The sequence below is a fragment of the Esox lucius genome, chromosome 3 (genome assembly GCF_011004845.1).
Source record: "Esox lucius isolate fEsoLuc1 chromosome 3, fEsoLuc1.pri, whole genome shotgun sequence".
Classification (NCBI taxonomy): Eukaryota; Metazoa; Chordata; class Actinopteri; order Esociformes; family Esocidae; genus Esox; species Esox lucius.
The window spans coordinates 11377914-11402221 of NC_047571.1; the positions used below are offsets into that span (position 1 = coordinate 11377914).

Consider the following 24308-nt stretch of genomic DNA (forward strand, 5'->3'; position numbering starts at 1 on the left):
ATTGTTTCCCGTTCTTGCTTGAAATAGGATTTCAACTGCTGAACAGTTTGCTTTGTCATATTTCTCATTTCATAATGTGCCGATTTCTTTTAATGGGAGACAGGTCTTGTGACGGTGAGGTGACGGACAGCTCCGTCATCTCCCGCTCTTCCCGGATTCCTGTTGTTCATGAACTCACCCCGGACCCCTTCATTTGTCTTGTCTCCAATTTTCGTTCACACCAGGTTCCAATCAAGTCATTAGTAAGTGTTTAAATGTTTCTCCTTTGCTCCCCTCACTTGTCTGTCATTGTTGCATGTCTACGTTTGTACACGTCAGTGGTTGCTATCGTTTTGCTGCATAGCCAGCCCTTTTGTTTTGTTTAGTATTATCAGTGCTCTGTGTTATTTTCTATATCAATATCTGCTTGCGCCTGGTTCCTTCCTCACCACCACTACGCCAAACCATGACAGGTCTGGACCACAGACAGGCCAGTTAAGCACCTGGACTCTTTTACTACGGAGCCATGCTGTTGTAATATGTGCAGAATGTGGTTTGGCATTGTTTTGCTGAAATAAGCAAGGCCTTCCCTGAAAAAATACATTGTCTGGGTAGCACCATGGTTGCTCCAAACCTGTAGCCCTATATATTGTTTAGCGTTAATGGTGCCTTCACAGATGTGCCATGTGCACTAATGCTGATGGCAATTTTATTGATCAGAACTCTTTAATGAGGAAGTACCGAGACGAAAGTCTCTTGGCACAATGTAACAGTTTTATTAATTATTAGCAAATAAGAGAGACGCGTCAAACGCTTACAAACATAATCATCCGAGGAGTTTCTAACTTAATACATGAACAGCGTCATATTTTTTACAGTTAAAAAGGGTGTGGTAAGTTGCTGCCCAACTGTCTTGTCAAAAAAAACCCATTTCCCCTGTTCCATCACATATCCTGGGCTTCAAACAAAGGGACAGGCTGTCCTCCCTCACATGGGTAACCTTATCAACTCTTGAGGAGTCACAATGTCTGGACAAACAACAGATAGACACTAAAGGGTTATACAGATTTACTGATTTATGAGTAACCCTCTAATCTGCTGGTGCTGGTCAAGGATGCCCCTTAGGCAAACACCAGCTCCCTCTCCAACTACATTCCTTTTCTCATCCCAACATGGGGGCTCTGCATCTTTAACTAGTAACCCATTTATACATGTAAAGGATCAAGTATACATCAGTTCAAGAATTTCCACAACACATGCCATGGGCACTAATGCACCCCCATACCATCACGGATGTTGGCTTCTGAACTGTGCACTGATAACAGGCTAGATGGTCACTTTACTTCTTTGCATGGTAGAGATTTCACTTGCATTTGTGGATGCTGCGAAGTACTGTGTTCCCATACATTGGTCTTCGGACCTGTTCCTGAGCCTATGCATTGATGTCCACTACAGAATCATGTCTGTTTTTAATCCAGTGCTGCCTGAGGGCCTGAAGATCACGGCCATCCGATATTGGTTTTCAGCTATTTTCTATTGGATATAGGTTTTAAATGATTTGCACATCATTGATTTCTGGTTTTATTTCCATTCAACACAGCGTTCCAACTTTTTGTTGTTTTTTTATACTTTCTTACAGAGTAACATGGGGCAAGACGCCCCCTGGGGTAAAATGCCCACCCATGTAACAAAAAACACAATGTCAACATTCTTCTTTTCAACACCTCATCTGGCTGCCACTAGTCTTAATCAACAAAAATGTCCTCTGTATCATCACACCTTCTCAGCCAACTATTAAAAACATTTTCTTCTGTATCTCATTTTAAGGACTGCTGGGATTTAAAACATTGTATTATTTAAACAATGATAAGTTTAGTTTAACTGTATGAAATGGCGTGTAAGGAAAAATGTAAGTGGTATAAAAAAACAGGGCCAATTCTTTAAAACCCTTTGGCATTATCTTCTACTGGGATAAGAGTCCCTGGGGTGGCATCTTACCCCAGTAGCTGGAAAAAATGCCCCTTTCATATTTTATTTTATTTGCCCCATGTTACCCTACTTTTTAAATATTTTCCCTTATCAATGTCTGCACCTTACATTCAACTCTAATAATTTCCATGACTATTGCATGAGATGCTATTTAAATCTGTTTTACATTACCTGAGTCAGTATTTCCTTTCTGAATTTCATTATGAGCCAGTAAGATCAAGTTTGGGACTTATTTACCAAGGTAACACAGCATCTAAATCTCAACGTTTTCATTCTTACCGTAGACACAGTGGTATCTCCATGTGTAATGTAGTAATATGGGGGAACATTGCATTTAATTTAAGCACTTAAGAATCAAAAACAATCTCATGGTGTGAGATTCCACGGAATTCCTAAACCTAGTTTAATGTCTTAAGAAAATTTTAATAAGAGTTTTTTTTTAATATATTATTTTATCACATACTAAGAAACAGATCTTCATCCCAGATACATGCAGAAATCCTTCCAGCAACACAAGACACCAGCATTATTAAAACCAGAAACAACCTTATTCTGAGGTTTTTCCCAACATGAGTCTCTTCTTTCAGGTAGGAAAAAAATACAACACTTTTCGACAGCCTGCTAAACAAAGACGAATGAATGGCTTTGTACCACTGGACAGTACAGTGGATAAAGGGGATGTTTTGTTGCTGTGATGTGGTCAGGTTACCTACAGAGGTGGATGAAACTCTCTCTGGGGCCTGGTCGCTCCGCATCCATGTCTCTCTGTCAATCCTCGATCACACGTTCTCTCTTCCTCTCTCTGTGGCTCCACATGAAAGAGCAAGCTGACCGGGGAGAGGGCAGCTGGCTGTCTGAAACAAAACGAGCCTTCTATCTCCCCTCAGTCTTCCTTTCAGCTGGCTCTTTTATAGCCCGGACTCCGGCCTGTTTGGAAATCAAATCTGTCTCGCTGGCCATACAGAAGATGGAATCCGGTTGCCTGGGTTTTATGGTAGAGAAATAAAAAAACTCAATTAAGCCAGGATGGAGTTGAATCAAGGCCCAATGCTGAAGGTTCAGTCCCAGAATGCACCTGAGCTAACATCCCTCTCCGGCCTCTCCAGCCTAATCAACATATACATTTCTTACAGTCTATTTTGATGTGCGTTGTTGTAAATTATGGCACACAAGGATCTATCATGAAAATTACTTATTTGTAATAGCAGTGTATTTTTGTTACTGATGCGTTCATTCTCTGTCAAAGTGTACAGAATTCTCACTGTAATCTGATTTGGTTTTCTATATTTTGTCCATTGACACCGTTGTCATCATTGTTGTCATCATGATGATATCACCATTGTCATTACCATCACCTCCGCCACCCTCATCCATACCAACTATAATGTGTGCAACAAAAACAGTTGTTTTCATAGAAACCGTAAACCGCGAGAAACACTATTTTTCTTCCATGCTTTATTTAGGTTTCATACAAAGTTGCATCATGGTATTAATGATAGCAATGCTTCTCCTGAAACTAATACCCGGATTTGAGTTCTGTAGGTGAATAGCCGTCTTTCCCGAAAGGCCGTGTTTTCATGAGATTGTGTATTCACCGTATGAAGTCTTTTGCGAGAGTGAGCGCTGTCTCAGAATAGTAGTGAATCACGACTTGGTGTCTGTTTGCGTTAGTCAAGATATACATCAATTCACCGTGGAACAACATGAGTTAGTTTGCTATTAATGACTGTTACTGCCCAGTCAGCCATCATTCTGACTTCCGTTCTCTTTTAGTAAATGACATGAATCCTAAATCATTGTCCACATGCGCTTAGATGCCATACTTGGGCCTTCAAATGTGACATTGCTACTCCCAGTCTATATACACACATTCCCACTCCACCGGACCACTGGGAGTCCGGTCCGTGCCCTCCATGTGTTATAATGCTTTGACAGCTGGAGAAATAGCTTTAGCAGCGCTGAGAATTCTCAAATCCAGGCTAACGATCCAGTATTCCATAACACCGATGTACGCCTACACATTTGGATTCAAGCAGACACTTAGCGGATGTTTTTTCCTCACAAGTCCCTTTTTCCGAGATTGTTCCCGAGAAGAAAATAATGCCTCGGCACATTGGCAGCAGTGGCACGTCACAGAAACACTGACAGAAACCTGACACGCCAGCGCTTTACTCAATAGTTAGCGCAATCCGTTCATACAAGATAAATATTCCATAGTAGATAACAGCAGGACACATTTATGGCCTGTCGGGATGAAATCACCGTTGCAGAGTTAGAGTGCTTCGAGGGTGGCGACCTGAGCGGGAGGTGCAGGGTTAAATCTCAACTGGCGCCCCGGTTTACTTTGTACTGCACTACCTTTGACCTCCTACAAGCACTTGTTTAAAGCAATGACCTGTACAGCGGCGAGGGTGACATTTGGGATGTAGAGCAGACTATAGGGACACGAAAGAGTGAGAAAGGGAGAGAGAAGGAGAGAGAGTGGGTAGTGGTGGTGAAACCCAGGTGCAGCACACTCCCTCATGGAAAGGCGTTCTGCCAGTTAACCCCCCCGGTGAGCAGGTGGATATCACCTCATGTCTGCCACTTGCGAGTGTTTGGGAGTCATCGAGCCACCTTTCTCCCTTTCCTATTCACAGAATTTCACTCTGCATCTTCCTCATGAAGTCTATAAAAAAAGAAATACCAATTTCAGTGCAACGCTCAAAATCCCAGGAGCATCACAGTAAAAAGAAAAAATAACCTCTATAAAAGGAATTAGATAGGGGCAACGCCGACCAGAGACACTGGGTGACACGTTTTTCTTTCTCCCTCGCTCTTTCCATGGCCAACGGGATCAGCTGTTCTTTCACTCATCATAAACTGATTTTCTGGTAGAGTGCTTTGTCCTGCTCTTTCACAGCATCCCACACCGAGCTAAGAATAGGCGCCGTCACGCGCTTTTAAAGTGAATGGCGATGGCCTTTAGGCCGACACCGCGTTGGCTGGGGCCGTGGCGCCCACCTCACTGGAGGCTGTGGCTACGATGGGTTTCAGTCAGGCTGCTGAAGATTACGAAGGCTGTAACCTCGCCTCATTTCCACCATCCCAGTGGCCACGCACAGCATGGGGGGGGCCCCTGACACCGACGAATGTCATCTGGCCTCTCGGATAGATGCGGGTGCTGTCCCGAAACAGTGTCTTGAAATGACACCCTGTTTTCCGATATGGCGCGTCCGGAGCAATCGCGACCACTGTCCTCCGGTCCGCCGGCGAGGAAAGGCGCTCAGTGAAATCCTACACGGATCAGATACCCTGCCCAGGCCGAGCTGCGTGGCCCTCCACCTCGCAGCCACCTTCAAACAGGGGCTCGGTCGAACGGTGCAAAGCGATGTCGCCGTAACCCGACACCTCCGGGCAAACCACTGGCGTTGGCATCTAAACGCGGAGCCTTTGAAATAGTCAGTCGTCTGGGGACAAGACAAGTCTGTAGTTCATGCTTTGAACCCGGTCGAGCACTCGGGGGGGAAAAAGTCACGGTCTCGGATGGCGGTTGTTTTGTTGTTGGTGCTGACGGTCGAGGACCGTTCGGGTGGAGAGACTCGCCTGTCCAGACGACAGCTCCAGTTCCCTTGACATGCGGTTCCCCGCTGTAGTCTAAGCTGGAGTCGTGTTAATAGGGCAGCGACTGTTGGGGGAGGTGGGATGGGGAGCCGCGCTGGCCGCTGTGCATAGCTGCCCGCCTGTGAATGGCCCTGACAGGCCCTGTGGATGAGGGCAGATTGGAACATGAAAAACCCGTCCCGGGGGGAGGCGGGGGAGCTTGCTGGCACTGCCAGTTTTGCCCGACACAGGTCAGAGTTCGGCCCTCTAATCACGCGTAGCCAAAAGAAAAACATTTGTCACACTCCCTCTCTCTCTCTCTCTCTCTCTCTCTCAAACTGTCTATTCTCCGGCTCCCCAGCCGTTGGTCAACACCCTTACTCCATCTGCTTCTCCTTGTTCCAGAACGTCCCTCCCAGGCTCTGCCGTGCTTCATCTGTTCCCCGCTGCACCAAACCTAGCCCTGTTCACAACACTGGTCTAGCCAAGTGACAGGCCAGCACTTTTCCCAGCAGGGCCAAATGGCCACTGCTTACCTGTCAGATTGCAGTTTACTGACCAGTCAGATTTTATTCTATATTTGTTTAGAAGATACATTGTATTCTCAGGTGTGCATTCTTTAATGAAATGGTCAGTGAAAAAGAGACATGAGAGTTTTTTTTGCTGAAATAGCAATAAGGCGGATTCAGATGTTCTGTAGAAGTAGAAGTTAACCAGGAGGAAGCAGGCCAAACCACAGGACTATTCAAGGCCACCAATGGTAGATTTTAGATTTTCTGCTTCCCAGCATGCCTGGGTAGCAGATGATGTTCTGAACATTCTTGAGGAGGTCAAAGTTGAATCGAATGACATACTTGTAAACAGAGTTGGGGCTTAATGGATTACAAGTAATCAGTTACATGTAACTTTACAATAAAACAGTAACTGTAATCCGTTACGTTACCAACTAAAATATTACAAATACTTCTGAAAAAAACATGTGATTACCTTTGGAATACTTCATTTGAAAAATAATAGGTGCACGAAATAATTATGGCAGGCTGCATGCTTGGAAAAGCTAAGGATATCTTGATTTTTATATACAACAATGTCACAACCCTTTTGGGGAAATTGCCATTTATTTTTCACCAATGTTTTGAAGCAATTACAAACATGAATAAAACAAATAACAGAAAAGGTTAACACATCCTTCGATTTTGGGTTATGTTCAGATAAACAGACAGATTCTGGAAGATCGAGGGTTATTGGATTAATTGGAATGACTGAATGTCTGACAGACCTTTAGCGTGGAATGTAGAGATGTAGCCCAATCATATTGATGTAGAAAGCAATGGTTTAGAAACCCTTTCCAAAGGCGCTGTACAAAACTTTTAATTCTGTTTTTTGCTCAGCTATGTAAACTCTAACTGACTGATCCCGCAAAGTGTGTTCAACTTCCTATTTGTTTTCTAATGCCTTTATGAAAGTAAGCCAAAAGTAATTCAAAGTAATCAGATTTTGAGTAATCTAAAACTTACGTTATTGATTACAAATGTGGACAAGTAACTTTTACTCAACAGGCATGACCTTATTCTGACATGGCGTTTTTAATTTTTTTTACTATGCTGGCTATTTTTACCTCCAAAGTCAGGGAGCAGCTTTATAATGCTCATTAAAAGCAATCCACTACCAATGCTGTCTGTGACCCTTTCAGTTTGAATCTGGTGCTGTGGCGATATTGGTATTATATGGATGATGTTCTGCTTGGCTGGGGCGGCACAGAGGAGGACCTGAGTAGATATATGGCGTATGCCAATTCTACCATTCCTTATTAGTTATTTACTGAAAAGCATCACACTTCTGTCAAGTTCCTAGATTTCACTATGTTTAAAGGCGACAGTGGTCTGCTTGAAAGGCTTTCTGAAAACCTCTTAGTAGGAACACGCTCAAACGGTATGCTAGTAATCATCCTGAACTTCTAAAACGCAATATCCCCACTGGTCAATTCCTTAGCCTGAGGTGAAAGTGCAGTAAATTACAGGACTCTGAGAATAAAGCGGAAATAATGAAAAGAGGCTTCCTGAGAGACTGACAGAGCCTCCCCCCTCACCAAGAGAGATCAACCCCCCGGAAACCTGCCAGGGGTCCGATCCTCAAACCCTGGCGCGGCTCTTCACAGTGACCCCTCACTCTACGTGTGTGTCCAATCCTCCCCTGATAGGCTTTAGACAGGTTGGTGATGTCAGTGTCCACGCCACACGCGGTGTCCTCTCGAGTGCTCCACCTGCTCCGTGTAACAGGCTCACCGTGTCTTCCCAACTGGTTTTACCCGTGCCTTCATCGCACACGACGATGGAACTCCTGGGACACTGAAGGATTCTGCCACCCACATTTTCTAAAAGATAAAAGACTTCCAACATTGTGGGACTAACTGTTGTTTACATGCTCAAACGCCTGTGTGGGTTCTTCTATATTGGTCAGACCAAACGTGGGCTCATTAAGAATGGCCATATACTGAACAGCTACTCGCAGGGAAAGCATGGACTACTCTGTCGAGCAGCGCTTAGTGGCAGCCATGGTCAACCCTTGACTTTCTGTTTGAAGTTGAGATTTTTTTTCTTCTTTCTTCCAGGAAATTGTTTGGACGTATAGGCTTTTTGGATCAACTGCTTGGATGGTTTTGAGCCAAAAGTCCTGAATGAGAAGCTTTTCGTAAAAGAAAAAAAGTTATTTATATTTTTCTTATGCATTTAGCAGACACACTTATCCACAGTGACTTTGAGGAGCAGTTCGCGTTGACTTTCTTCAAATCCAGTAACAACTGTTTGGTTGCTGGTCTGGTGCTCTAAAAGCTAGGCTACCTCCTGTCCAGACAGCTCACTCTCAAACAATCTTTTGTAAATATGATTTTCTTTTCTCTTGTTGCCCAGGTGAGATGTTTGATGAACCTGTCTAGCAGACTCTACCATTCATTGTTGACATGTTTGACTGACACAATGATAAGTGGGACCCCACCCACCCTCGTTCTACTCAAGGCTCTGATGAATGCATACTGTGCTGAAACGTAAGCCCGTCAATAAACCTTTCGGATCCAGGACACACAGTGCCCCTATTTCTTCATTTTCCCAGATTTTCCCAGTCACCAGTGTAGAGACAGACAGACAGACAGACAGACAGACAGACACACACACATTCTCTGTACTAACAACACGCATACACAGCCACAAATGAATGTCTTCTCTTTAAAGATATTTAGTCCAGTACTTGATGCTTGGTTGGACAGGACAGTGGTGCCAGAGACAGAGCAGCGGGTTTGATTCAAACCATGTGCACCGGAGACAGCGACTTACACCGCCGGGACCGCCCTGGCGCCCCGCGTTACCCCTTCATCACCCCTTCATCACCCTGAGCGTTTCTCTTGGTCATTCAGTGTTTCTGTCTCCGGCCGCTATCATGTTTTGTCCCGCCTCCGGCCCCCATCCGGTGAGGAGGAGATTGTCCCATTTGACTGAACTCCCAGAGAGAGGCCCCGTCTCATTCTCAGTCCCTCATCCGCGGATGCCGCACGGCGGCAGAGCTGTGGCGTTCAGGCAGCATTTGTCTCCCTCTGCTCATGCGGCGTGTTGTTTGTTACGCTGCATTATTTGTGTGGGTGTTATAACAGCACGGCTCCAGGCTAACAGACAACCACAACCCCCGGTACAGCGGGAGAAGAACAGGAGGGAGGAGGGAGATGTGTTGGCGAAGTTGCAATACAGCTAAACGCATTCATTTCCATGGCTGTGAAACACAGTGTAGTGCTGTACTTTACTGTCCACCGCAGCAGAGATTCCCGGACACTTTATTAGGTACACCTGTTTAGTGTCGGGAAGGAGCCCCTTTTACATCCATGTCGAGGCTGGACACGCTGTGCGTTCAGGGATGCCTTTCTGTACACCACTGTTCTAACAAGGTTTTATTCCTGGCCTTTCGGCTTGCCTGAACAAGTCTAACCATGCTCCTGTGACGTCTCTCATTAACAAGTCGTTTTTGCCCGTAGAAACTGCAGCTCACTGGATGTTTTTTGTTTATCACTCTATTCTCTGTAAACTCAAGAGACTGTTGTGAGGCAAAATCCCAGGAGGTCCGCTGTTTATGAGAGGCTTGGAGCTGCCACGTCTGGCACTTAGTCACTTGGATCACGCATCTTCCCCGTTCTAATGGTTCTCATTTTAATGATGCGCAGTTGGTCTGATTCCGTTAACCAGCAGATGTACCTAATAAAGTGGCCAGTGACTTTAGTACAACCCCGTTTCCAAAAATATTGTGACACTACATTAAATGAAAATAAAAACAGAATGCAATGATGGGCAAATCTTTCGAACACTATATTCAATAGAAAACAGAAATTGATGAGATCCCCACACACTTTGCAGTTTAACATAACAAATGTTATTCTTGAATTGTGGCACTATTTGCCCACACAGTCTCTCACGGAGTAGTGAACCCCTCCCTGTCCTCAGTTCTGACAGACCCATCCTCTCTTCAATGGTCTTTTAATACCCAATCATGTTACTGACCTGTCACCAATTAACCTAATTACAGTAGCTGTGTGATATTCCAAAAGGTCAGTTCCTTAACATTGCACAACCTTTTCCCGAAAACAATACAATTCCTCAGTTTCAACATTCGACATGTTGTCTTTGTACTATGTACAGTTAGCCATAAATGATTTGCACCCCGTTGCATTCAGTTTCTATTAGCATTTTACGCAGCGTCCCAACTTCTTTGGAAACAGGGTTGTAGAAAACAACACAGTCCAGTGCACTTGAATATTGTGCTCCTAAACACAGTGTAATATGCTATACAGTGCAACACAGTCCTGACCACTGTAACACTGTTAACCTCTCCTTGTACTAATGCGGACAAAGGGAGCACGATGAAAAACAAAGGCCTGGGTTGAAGTCATGATATCCGTTTCATCGGGGTTGAGGCTTTTCCCCAGGTGGCTGAGAGCTGATATTATCATCTGCCGCTTCCCCTGTCCGAGAGAGAGCCCCGGCGAATCTATCAGCCCCCTTTATTTAGAGCTGCAACAACAGAACAGGCATAACGCTTTTGCTTATTGCCTGGCTGGCTTTCAGGAGATATGCATGGAGCTGGCTGTCTCCAGGCTGCATTCACTCAAAACCAATGCGTATCTGTGTCGTGCATCTGCGTCGGTAGGGCCTCGTGGAGGTTTATTAGGCTGCGGGCTGCAGCCACCTCCTATCCAGTGCTACTGTGTAAAGCCTTAAAGGTACGGTGCTGTCTTTGGAATTATGTTTTTCTTATCGTCGCAGGGTGTCTAATAAATCAGTGTGTGCTTATTTAATGTACTTTGTACCATTGATTTCCGCATACCTGTTTTAGCCCTGGTGGCCATCGGTCTGTTATAGTACGTTTGTGATGTCACAAAGTGGGCCAAAAGGACCGTTCCGTTTTTTTTTGTCTTTTTGCAAACAGCCCTTACCCAAAACCGGCCTTATCATAATCTTCACGACATCAGAGTGTTATTTTGACCTTACATTGCGGTAATATGTAACAACAACCACGGGGAGAATCTCTTCCAAGTGGCCGTCGGCTAGAGTGATAGAGAAGAAAGGCGCTGGCGAGAGCAGCAGAGGACAGCGCCGGGGGGGGGAATTTCTGGAAAAGGCAGAGAGCCTTAGTAATTAGGTGGCTGACCGCTGCATCTCATAAAGTAGTGGACACACGCGCGCCCTTTGCCTCGCTGCTACTGCCCCGCTCTCTGTCTGAAGAAAAGGCAATTACAGGACGCCGTGCCTGAAAGCTCTCTGAGGGGGGGGGGGGGGGGGGCACTGCAAGTGGGATTTTCAAAGAGTAACACCATACGATTCGAACATCTGCATGTGTACATATCATCTTGGAGGCCGGAGCTCTACAGATGTGAACAGAGTGAGATAAAGAGAGGAAGAGAAACGAGCGCGGCTTGAGAAATAAGAGCTCTCCTCGCCTCAGATGTTTATCATCCTAAGGCTTGGCAGAAAACTCAATTACAGACAAACTATGCTTCCCACCAACTGACCCAAGGCTGCGTATTTTGTTATTTTACTAACACAGGCCTGTGTCTGAGGAAAAACACTGTTGCTACAAATAGATGCTACCCAACCCCCTCAAACAATCTCGCTCTCATTTCTGTGTAATTACAAAGTCCAGTTTGTGCAGAGCATGCATCTTAATGGCACTTCATCAAAAATGTATATATGGGCTTCAGCGGCTAACAATAGCATACCTGTTTGCTAGCAACTCTGGATCTGTTCTGATACTTGCCAAGTGTGTCATCTCGAGGCTACTACTGCCTTATTAGGCTGAGATCAAGTGATATGTCAGTGTACAAGCCACGTCCCAGATGGACTAAGAACGTAGTGTGATTATATTTTACAGAAGTCCCCCTTTAATCATATCATTAGCAAGTGGTATCATCGCGGGTCCCAGTAGCAAACTACTGCCTCTCACTGGAGATGTGGAGACATCTCTTTATTCACCGGGCTGGATTATTTATGAGGCCTGCCTTGTGTAACAGTGGAATGTAGGTCTGTTCATTATTGTGACGTATTTTGTTGGATCATACCATTATTGTCCTCCGTGGTTCTGTAATAACAGCACTGACGAGGATCCAAATGTCAACACGGAGTAACCGCTGAGGTATCATCCTCATCATCATCAACAACAACAACAGCATCGCCGACATAAACAGCCTACTTTGTCAGATGAGCTGGATGACGATGTGTATCTCTCTGTATTTACGGTTTGTTTTCTCTGAGGCCGGTTTTTAATAGTCCCCTAGCTAGCAGGGAAGAAGTGTGTGTGTGTGTGTTTTTGTATGCATCGTGTTCCAATTAACATCCCATTAGTGGGGTTAAGCTCATCTCATACCATGTACAGCGTTCACATGTCTTGGAGTCTTTCTCAAACAATAACAAGGAGTCCTGGAGGAGTGAGTGCAGTATGAGCCGTGTTTAAAATGGCACCCTGTTCCCTTTGCAGTTCACTACTTTCCACCTACGGGGAATACGGTGACACGGTGCAATTGGACACGCTCCTGCACGCCCGTGGATTCAGTCGCGACGGTCTGTTTTGGTGCACGTTGGTATGTGACTCACTGAGTCGATGACTCAGCTAACATATGGAGTGTCTGCCGCTACGAACTTGCGTAATTCAGTTTGATTCCATCGTCCTCTCGAGCCGTTCTCCATTGATTGGTCTTTTTCAGCAAACAGCAAATATTAGCTGGATCAATTATAAGTGGATTACCCGTTGATGCAGGGGAGTTGTTGGTCGGCAGCACTCCCTCTGGTGGCCGGGGGGGGGTGATGCAATGGTTTTGTTGTTTTGTTCGTTCCCATGATAAGGAAGTAGTTCAGTGTTTGTTTTTATCGTCGCTTTAGGCGACTGCGGCAGCTTCATAATTGCTTTTCCTGTCTGCTTCTTCAATGGCACCCAGTCCCAAGCGTTGGTCAAAAGTAATGCCTTTATTACCTGTGAGACACTATATTAAACCAAAGTCTTAGGTGTTATAATGTAAAAGCTGTGGATCCCGCAGCTGTATGAGACTTAACCATATTCTTCACTTCCTCCTCGACTGTTCCCCCGCACACCTTGGTTTTTCTCTGACATTGCATGTGTCCCTCCTTTCTCTCCGCAGTGGGGCGCCTCCTCATCGAGTTTGCCTCCCAGTTGACGATGGAGCGGGTGCAGAAGGAGAACCCCAATGTGACGGAGGGCGGAAGATACACCCCGAAGGACTGCCGTGCCAAACAGAAAGTGGCCATCATTATCCCGTTCAGACACAGGGACAACCACCTCAAGTACTGGCTGCACTACCTGCATCCCATCCTGAGGAGACAGAAGATCGACTACGGGATCTATATCATCACACAGGTCAGTGTTTTACCGTCCATGGACTCCGGATCATCTTCATCAACCCTGGACCTAACTTTAACAGCAAACAGCTATTATGGACGCAACCAAGCGGGCCCTTCAACCACAGATTTTCTAGAATGTTAGTGCCGGGCACTCACTAGCTTCTGAGGTACATTATTAGCTAATGTGTGTTGCCATTTCGTCCTTGCCTGTCTAGTGACAGACACATTCCATTTCCGAAACAATTTGAGGGAGGTCAGAGGAACAGCTTATTAATTTAGCGGCCGGCCGGGGTAGTTTAGCTAGCCGGAGACACGCTGACACTTTTAGTGGTCCGGCCCCCGTTTACCGCTAGAAAATGGAAGTGTCGTACGACTCCGCTGAGGGAGCGTGCTGGGTAATGAGCGCCGATGTCCTCTGTCAGTCCTTCCTGTGGGTGCGGCGCGATGCCCCTAATCACTCTCTCCGCTGAACAGGCGGGTTTGGTTCCGCCTGTTCAGCTCAGTCCAACGTGTCTCTTGATGTTTCATATCTCCTCCAGGGCTGCCCTAGCCGTCATTATTGTCCATGTCAGAGGGCTTTTCTTCTCTGTCTTTAAAGCTGCGCTGGTTCTTTTTCTGCTGGACTGAGAAGTGAGAGGCAGACTGCGTGCGAGCGAGTGTGCGTGTGTGCAAAGCTTTTCTTTCCCATTTTGATTTCCTTCCAGTGACTTCCCCTTTAGCATGTACAGTGGTTTAGATGTGGTTCTCTGAAAATAAAGGCAGTTGTTCAGGCTATGCAAAAGTTTGTCTGATGCATTTTTTATTTTATTTTCATGCATTATCACATTTCTGTATTGATTGTAATTAGGATGCCTCTCATGTTTCGGTTTTGAACGTTTTAGGCGTCGTGGGAATAAAATCCTATCTAACCTAATAAATGGAGTTCACAGATCGCCATTGGAACTGTCAGGCAATGGGAGACACATAATGTTATCCCAGCAGCGTTTTTATATTAAATGTAATCAGTTTCATGTAGATTTCATTTTCATACGAAACAGTGAAAAGGTCTCTCCCTCTCAGAGGACTCACTTACCAAGATACCAGCCTGTAGCCTCGGGGAAAAGCTTTGATTGGTTTCATTTTATTAATTTTAATTAACATTTCGCAGACTCTCTTGTTGGCAGTTGCATCTCTGGGTGGTGTTTTTTGAAACCTTTTACCTACCATGCCTCTCCAAATGAGTGTTCAGTGACGGATCTGGTTTTGGAGGAGCACCTTAAACGCTGTGGCTAAGTTGAACGCTGAGAGTGAGATACTGTTGGAAACACTGTGTCCGTCAGCACTCGCCCTCCGCACGTTGCTATTATTTAGTGGCATTTTCCAGGTTAACTCTCTCCATGTGTTTCGACAGTGACGGTTCCTTTTTGTTGTTAACATTGTTGTTAACAAATGAAGGCCTTCGCAGGGTGTCTCGAATGGGGTCTGCTCCCTCGCACGAGAACCCAAGGAGAGGCGGAGGAGGAGGACGTTGTCATGATCACAAGGCAACCAGATACCGCGGAGACTACGGTTGAAGAGGTTTGGATGCAGAAGTCCCGTCCAGGCCGCTATGCCGCTGCCATTTCAAATATGTCACCCTCCACTCCCTTCTGGAAAGGATGGCACTTGGGAGCACTTTATATAGCATGCTCACCAGAGTGTTAAACGATTGCGAGTCGGAGCCTTTTACTCCGAGCAGCGGGGAGGAAAACGTGATAATTTCCCAAGATCATTCATGCTTGCAGATAATGGCTGCCATGTCAAAACAGCCACTTGAGTGAAATGCGCTGGCGAAAGGAAACCTTTTTCCCCCATCCACCGCACCCCAGGCCAACAGCATCATGGCTCTGTCAGTCTGCAGGAGAGAAACGGTCCTCCATGCTCTGTCCCTAATCTGATTCTGACGTGTCAACGCACCGACACAGGTTAAATCCCCCTGGGGTTAGCCTGCCATGGCGACAAGTCTCAACGCTGTAACGGTGCCATGTCCTTTGGACTGGGTTGGCGCGACGGCTTCACACGCAAAAACCTTGAGAAGCGGCAGCTGGCGCACGGATACACGTCCCACCCTTTTCACCCCACAGGCCCCAGCCTGATCGCAGGTAGACCCGGGCAGTGTGTTCACAATGCTCCAAAGACAGCCAGCCATAAGGCGAACATGGCCACGGGTCCTACAGTGTGTCATGTTAAGCGTGGGCGGCCGGACGCGGCTGTCCACGGGGCTGTAGGAGGACTGGGTGTCTCTGATGCAGAGCTGTGGTACCTGCCAGGAACCGACGCCAATGTTTGCCTGTCGCCCCCATCATGTAAACTGGATGAAGGCCCAGACTGGGAGGCTGGGAGAACGGTTGTGCTGTTAACACACTGTGGAAAAAGTGGAAAGTGAGATACGATTTGGAGTGGAGAAGAGGCTAGGTATCAACCAAATGATATATAGGATCATTGGATGTAAATGACAAAATGTTAGTGCTCATATTCCACTGGTATTATCGTTTTAATAAAATCACAATAATAATAATGACAGCATTTTAGTATTTATCCTAATCTCCTAGGATCATCGTCGTGGTTACACTGTGACAGTTGGCCTATAATGTAGCGGTTTAGTGATCGATTCCTGCAGACCTGTAAGCAGCGCTAGCTAGCTGGCGTGTAAATGACAGAGAGAGTGTTAGAGGACAGCGCTGAGCTCTGATTCCCAGACGACCTTTGGCCCTTCTGTCATCACGACCCCTCAGTCTGGCCTCCCAGCAGGACAAATCCTCCACACTGCTAACCCTCGCAGGAGAGCGGGATGAGATGAGTGCGGATTACTTTAGCCCTGTTTTTCTTTCCTCTCGTATTAGTTTCCTGTTTAACCAAGGGTCAGGGTTGGGCAGTTTGAATCGCGATGAGCCACGGCTTAATCGACAAAGAAATTACCATGCTTTACCGCGATGCCCGCGGCAGTCTGATTGTCCTAGACCCCGATGACCCATAAGGGGTCATTAGACAGGAGACAGAGTAAATCCTACAGACACAGACGATGCGCTCTGTCATTATGGTGACATGTAGATGGCTCGGAGCCTCAGCCAGAGGCCTCGTGAGATACAGTTTGAATACCTAAACAATATAATTTGATTTGCTCAGCTTGAGAAATATTCTGGTTGCCTGCTGCATCACTCGTTCTGTGTTACCTAACTGCATGGTGTACATGTGATGGTTTGTAGCTTAACCACAGGTAGCGCCATTGTCTTTGGGTTTTGTGAATGCTTCCCTGTTTGTTAACTGCAACAAGGCTGAACCCGTCAGGATTTGCAGCACATGCCATTGGGATCTCTCCTCCCCGACACAGTGAGGTCCCCAAAAGCAGAGGACTTCAACTTGATAACGTTTACCTAGTGGAATGGGCCTTTCAACTTTTAGCATGTTCAAAAAGAATGGAAGCTTCTGGCAAAAAGTCTGAATTATTTTTAAATGCTTTGTTGGAGCATTTAAGGTTCTTTCCCAAGTAGTGTAGAAAGTCAAGCACCCTGGAAAAGGTAATCATCATTTTCTTATCTGCAAGGAACGGTTGGCAGGCAGTTAAGAATTTCTCCTAGTAACCGCTCAGACTAATGAAATCTAGCTCCTTCTCTTTATTGGGCCTTTCTCCTCATTAGGTCGGATAATCCAGAATGTGACTGTGATACGGTATTCATTGTGGCACACTTTTTTTTATCTTCACTGGTATGAGTAAAAAAAATAAAAAAGTACAGTATATATACATTTGTAGGTTTTATTTGTAAAAGAAATATGTAATAATTGGTTTGCGCAATTGACCAAGGATTAAGATATCCATCTTCTGAACGACCGTCCTTCTGCCCTCTGTGGCTGTGCCTCCCTGTGTGCGCTCTACTGAAAAACAACTCTACTGTTCTGCGGAGCCCACAGTATAAAGCAGCCGGTACTTGCGTCACGCGCACTGACAAAGCGAGCAGGCAGCCATTAGATCCCGGTTGCAAAGTGGTGCTGAGATCGCACTGGCACTGTGCAATGAAATATTAATGAAGGTTTGAGTTGCAAACTTCTGCCCGTTTTCCCCGCACAGCCACTGACATTGCCCGGAGGGGCACAGGGGGGTGACGTCAGTGCCACCCCCACGCTGCCGGACATCACCGAGGCACTTCCGGAGCGGACTTAATACGAGGGAGTGATCAGTCTGTTTCCTGTCGCAGAAGTCTGACTGAACTTGACTTTTCCTAACCGAGGTGCTCCGGATAAAGCAGACGTTGTCATTCTGGCACGGTATTCCTGCTTCAATCACTGGATGTGTCAGGCAGTGATGATGATGATGATAATGCACTGCACGTCGGTATCTATTCAGCGGTTTTAAGTGCAGAAGCAGAGTGTGTTGTTTTACCACTTCAACACAGTCCACAAGGTTTAGTTCACAACCGTCTAATAAATATACACAAAACCTAAGAAAGACAGTGGATGGTCATAAAGCGATAATCTCCAGGCAACAATGTCCTTGTGTCACTTTTTAAATGCCGTAGTGGAGCAAGAAACAGGCTAAAATGTAAATTATGTTCGAGGGATTATGTTGTAGCCTAAGTCATTCGATATGCTTTTCACTTCCTACTAACTACTGTAATTCAGGATTCCTGTCACATTTCCTGTGTGAATTTTGGGTTCTCTCTTTTGCACATTGTTGAAATTTCATGGTATTTAGTGGCCGTGTTTTTATATTCAGTCTTGCCTCTCTTTCTGTGTCTGACAGCCCAACTACTGCGAAGAGCGAAGAGAAATCCAGCCTAATTTCCGTGACATTGACAAATCACAGTAAAACTTGGTGAAAATGTCATTCATATTCCAAGGTGATTGATTTTTCCTGCCTCCAATTTCTCAAGTTAATGTCATTTGGCTGGCCTGTTGTTCTCCACGAAGTCTACGGCCTTATCAGGGGCAGGATAAGTGCCAGTCAGACTGACAGGAAACCATAGCATGTTCAAGGTACTAGGGCTTTGTGTAAGCCGGGGGTAAACTGAAAGGATTCTGAAGTAAACCTTTTAACAGTTCTCTTTACTCTTTCAACAACAAGGCCAGGAATACTTCCTCAATTGTTACATTTTTTTCCTTATTTTTTATTTTTCTTATTTTTCTAATATTATTATTTTCTGTTGATTAAACATTTGTGAATATTTAGACGTCAACAAAACAGAATGAAAGGAAGTATTATGTTGCGTTCCTGTTATACCTATGATTGTGAAGTTTAATTCCAAGGATTGGCAAGATTAAACACTGCATACTTGTTGGTAATCCCTTTGTTATTGCTGTTGTATTCTATTGTTGTTCTTTTTGCCTTTCTCTCCTTCTATCACTCTCTCCCTCTCTTCCTTTCTCTGTCTGTGAAGGTCTAGGCTGATCACATGCACAGAATGCTCTTTCTTTCTTTTATTTTTCTGCTGTGGTACAGAATTGTGTTTCTGAACCACTTCTAAAGCTTCAGGACACTAGAATCTCAGTGAGGTCAATGATGAAGTACCCATACAATATGTTAAACACTATTGAATAAATAAGGCCATATGTAAAGTATCAAAAACTGTCCGCTCTGATGACTGTCTTTTGCTATGATACACTGTATAACTGTGGAGTTAGAGACCAAATCAAAATCTTGGTAGAGTTCGGAAAATATTTCCTCCATATCTAATCTAAGAAAAATCTCTTCTCTCACTAGAGCTCAGTACTCAGCTAAAATAATTCATTTTATTGATTGGTGTAGTTTCAGATATAGTTCTTCTCAAGGACTCTTTGGCCCAGAGATTTTGCTTTCCGGGATGAAGTTCCATCCGCCTCTTATGAAAGATTTAACAGACCGCCGCGAAATGCATCTTGTCAAGACGTCTGACACGTCCTTCAATCTTAGCTGTCTACTCTCTGAACTGAGCAGCTTCTCTAGTCTCCTAATATGACACAACACATCTTGTTTTTGGCCTCGAAAATCTACATCTTATCAACATGAGAGAGAAACAGTGGACAACCTCTACATCTCATTGATTACATTAGTATACAAACTTACATTAAAAAAAAAATATTATAACAGCTTGGTACCTAGCGGCGTGTTGAATTTTCTCTCAGAGATCCTTTTCCATAACGGGTTCTTATTATGGGGGGAGTGGCAGGCCGAAGCCCGTACTAACACACAACCCGAGAGGTTTCACCACCTGAGGATAGAGAGCCTGCTTCCTGCAAACCCAATGAAACCGGACTCTGCCATTACAAGCCACCGGAATGGAACAAGACTAATCGCAGAGCTGCTTGACCCCTCTGAAGCCCTTCGTATCAGCTGCTGCGCTCCAGCGCCACCCCACGCTGCGCCGTGAGCTGAACTATGAGCTGTGGGCGTCAGCACAATCCCAGCGCTGTCTGTCCGGTGGGGGGCAGCACTCAGCCCTGACAATGGGTTATGGGTCTCCTTCCCCTGTTCTCTCTCTCCCCTTCCTCATTCCCATCAGCAGCCTCTCCAAGTGGAGGGACGGTCAGGGACGGTCAGGCCTCGTCGCGCCCTTGATCCAACACGGCCTCCGTCATCCATCATGCACGAGGAGAGTAGATGAGGAGAGAGAGGAGGACAAGAGAAGAGAGGATGGGGGGGAGAGGAAACGAGAAGACAGGATAAGAGGGGAGATCATGGAAATGCGAGGTCAGGAGGAGAACACAGGACAAGAGATGATAGCTTTTTACTCCTTTCTCCTGACTCATCAACCTCTCTGGGACTCTGATGTGGAATGGGGCTCTGGTCAGAAGTACTGCCCAGGGAATAGGGTGCCATTTGAGAGCTGGATCTGTTGTGGTGTTGGTCGGTAGGTACTAGATTGCCTGGACCTGATAACACAGGCATTAGGCAGTACTTAAAGATGAGCCGTGGCTGTCTGAGATTCTACGGCGTCTGTCGGGCCGTGAATATTGACGATCACGGCGATGACGATAACCCCCAAAACCGTTTTACGACTGAAACATTCGCCACCCTTGCTTTTGACTGCGTGGTTTGGCAGTTCATTGTACTCTCTCTTTTGTTTTACGGCAAAATCTCTTTTTAAATACCGACATGAACCTTCTGCATTTAACGAACCGTTGCATGTCCTCACATAGCGTCTGCTTGTATTCACATCACACAGCCTCTCTATCAAGGGGATCAAAGACAATTACACTAAAGCAGCTACAAGGAATCACTGTATTGCTAATACAAGTTAACACTGACAACTTCTACAGGTGGAGCAACAACTGAGTCCATTTATTTTTTCTCAAGAGCCTTGTCTAGAGCTGCATTAATCACACAGGTTTCTTGGGGTTATTTGGTGAAAGATTCCTCACCCTCACATTGCGAATGGTTCCATTTGAAAAGCAGGTAGTATTATCTGGGACCACAGCACTAAGCCAACTGGAGCCATGGGTTGATTTCATCAAGTAGCTGTGTGTAATCCAAATATTTTAAACATCAGACAAATAGCCAAAGTCAGGTCTTAAGGACCCATGATACTGATCTGTTTTACAAAACAGGATCCATTTTACCAGCTCGAAAGGAAAATAATAAAACGTCTCTATTTCTTTTGGTTCAATTCTAGTGTTACTAATGCATATCCTATCATCTATCATCTAAGTACTCCTCTGCGCCTCGTTGTTAAATTATTCTAATGACATTTGTTATACTTGAATCCCGTGTAATTTATGGATTGGTGTGCTTGAAAATCTCTGACAAAGGTGGAGTCATGTCATCCATTTATTTAATTGAACACTTGTTTGTTTCTGTGTGTGTATGTGTGAGTGTGTGCGCTTCCGTCTGTGTAATTTATTGCATTTTATTCTGTGTAATTGGGTAGGTAATCAAAGTTTGGTAAAAGCCCCATCTAACGGAATCCACACACACCCCAGGTTTTAAGTACACAAGCCTATTACTGATGGCTGGAGCAGGATGAGGTGCATTTAAGAAATTAAGGACACATTCCTTAATTGCTTAATTCCTCCACTCCTCTTTAGTTATTTGTTTGACAGCAATTAGGTGGAGTTGAGCAAGTTGCTTCTTTTGGGATTTTGGGAGACAGCCTTCTTTACTTGCATGTTTATTTATTCATTAAAAATGTACTCATGTTGTTAATAATGTCAAATGTAATTTATGTAAAAAAAAAAAAAGAAAAAGAAAAAAAAAAGTGACATAAAGATTAACCTTTTAAAAATGTCTGCGTTCTGCTGAACCAGAAACATAGCACCATGGTCAAACAGTTCAGTAGAATCCTGCCAGCCAGTAACAGTAACCACGGATCTCCTTCCACTCTGGGTACTAGTGTCCATAGTGTAGTGTCCTCCCCTGTACGGACAGTGTTTCTCCATACTGGCCACCTGCTGTACTGGTAGTGGAATAGGTTGGGATACAACCGTTCTGACCATGAGCTTGTCTACTGTCGGACAGACACTCATTGTAAAAACAGGCGGCGGACGGGTCTCCAGATGATACTCTGGACCTGGGGAGGGGGGGGTGGGGTGGGGGGGGTTGGCCTGGCAGGTCACCGTTGAAGGCTCAGGTGGGGTCACAGCAGGAGACGCTCTGCATGCCAAAATGCTGCCGAGGTTCTCACAGCACACTACCAACTTGACTTAGGCAACAAGTGCGCCTTCACGTTAATTGTGAAACACAAATCGATAGGGTTACAGTTGAAAGTAGTGCACTTTAAAGAGAATAGGATGCGTTTGTTCTCTGTAGAGCTTTACCTTTAAGGCAGTGGTAAACTGAGGTCAGCTTTTGTTGTGCTTTAATTATAGACTGACCCGTGTTAGATTATCCGGAAAGTTGCCTAAAATGAATGTATTCGAGGATTTAGGCAACCCCCATCCAATACCACTGTTGGCCAGGACTTATTTCCGGCGAATTGAAATGGAATGAAATCCTGCCAAGCAAGTTTCCCTTTCCCTTTCTGCAAAGCAAGCTTCCCCCGGCATCATGTTCTTGTTTTCAATATTTTATGACGGTTGAACCAAGAGAGAAACTATCGATTCAGTACGTTTCTGGTTTATATAACTGATAACCTTGCCAAAACAAATGTTGGAGGTCAGAGTTAATCCATAAACTAAAAGAAACGTACTGTGCACCCTCTCACACAATCAATAAAAAGCAGATTTTTTTTTTTTCAGAGTACAGCAATTTTTAGATTCAGTCGTTGAACAAATATTTTGTGATGTATTTACCTGCACATCATTTTACCAGATCGAGTTGCGCTTCTCCTTTTTTAATGGAACACATCGTGATATCCTGCTGAGGGACATGATTCTTTACAGTGTTCTCTTGGGTCCTTAATGGAATGATCATTTTCTATTTCAGTGATTCTCAACACGAGATGTGATTGATGAGGCAGATGCTCTTGGACTAATGAAAGAGAGTACTGAAGGCTCTTGATCACATTCCAACGTTTGCCACCCGGGACCAAGTTGAAGTTCAGCACTCATTTACATTCATATAATTCTGACGGTACAAGTGCTCACCAGGTGTAGACTTGCTCGTCTTGATTCAGGTGATGATTTTCGACTAAATTTCCGTTACTGTACATAAAAGGGAATAGGAGCAAAACTGCTACTCTTCCAACCATAGTTCATTCGTAAGATCATGTCTGCGGTTCACTGAAGGTAAAAGAGTGCTGCAGTTATTACCAGACTGAATGAGAAGGGTGGTGACATCCTTTTTTCCAGTTAACCTACAGTTAAGTGGTTAATCTTAGAGTGCAGCAGCCCTTTTCGATTTGTACTATCTACTATATGTGAAGGTAAGTGAATGGGCTGCAGGAATTATGGAAGGTGTTCTCTTCACCAGATATAATGCAGTACTTCTGTTGGAGGGATTCAAAATGTGAGCTGCACTAACTGAGAAACATGTGCAGGTCTAATGAGGAGGTGACGCTGTTGTTTCTAATGGAAAGGATTCAACCCTGCTGATGTTTAGTTGCATGGCAAAGTGGGATTCAAATGTGCCATTTTTGTAAGGTCAGAGTTGAGGGAAAGTAACATCAGTTTAATTTCACTTTCCTCAGGTAAAATAAAACTGACATTTTTAATGAGTGTTATGAGGTTAGAGACATTTAGCAAGTCATGTTGTTGGGAGGTAGGTTGTGGGCAGCAAGAGCGGGAGTCATCAGGCAGAATCAAAAATCATCACTAAGAGCAGCTGGACTTGGGATTAATCTCTCAGAGTTTCACCCATCCGGGCTGTAAAATACGTGACTGTTAGTCTTTTGAATTCTTCAAGCTCTTCATAAACATCAACTTGGTCGTTTTCTATTTTTAAGCACATTTATTTCTCACTTAGTGACACTAAATCTAAACGGATTCCATTTTAAAATCCGTCTCTTAACACAGTAACATGTGGAACATTTCAAGCAGGTTGAAAGCAGTGCATATCACACCACAGGATGTTCTATGATGGAGTGGATGCAGAGAGCTGAGGCGAAGGACATCCCTTTGGAGGAATCTTCATCAGACGGAGAGACAGAGGAGAGATAATGGCATGTTATCAGAAGCATATCTTCATGCTAGAGAGCTCAGGGGACGTCTTTGTTGACTGACAACACTCTTCTGGTTAGACAACAAGCCATCCATCCACCACAGAAGGAGGAGCCTTGTCACATAGCTGTCTGGAAGAGAAACAAATCATATGCCCCATGGATGATGGTGTTATCATGGTAAAGATGAAGCCCCATATGTAATAGTTTTACATTATATTGGTAGTGATGAAGAACCGCCTATGATGGTGTTATATAGGTTGAGAAGAAGCCCCATCTATAATGGTGTTATATTGGTAGAGATGAAGCCCCATCTATGATAATTTTATATAGGTAGAGATGAAGCCCCATC

General features: G+C 44.8%; 1 protein-coding gene across 1 annotated transcript in view; it reads left to right on the plus strand.

The window, feature by feature from the left end:
* The window catches only part of b4galt2 (UDP-Gal:betaGlcNAc beta 1,4- galactosyltransferase, polypeptide 2), an 87819-nt gene that overhangs the window by 35209 nt on the left and 28302 nt on the right, over nucleotides 1–24308 (plus strand). Inside the window, exon 3 of the mRNA XM_010891346.4 lies at nucleotides 13217–13452. Coding sequence (XP_010889648.1) covers nucleotides 13217–13452 — 236 coding nt within the window. The remainder of the gene's footprint in view (nucleotides 1–13216; nucleotides 13453–24308) is intronic.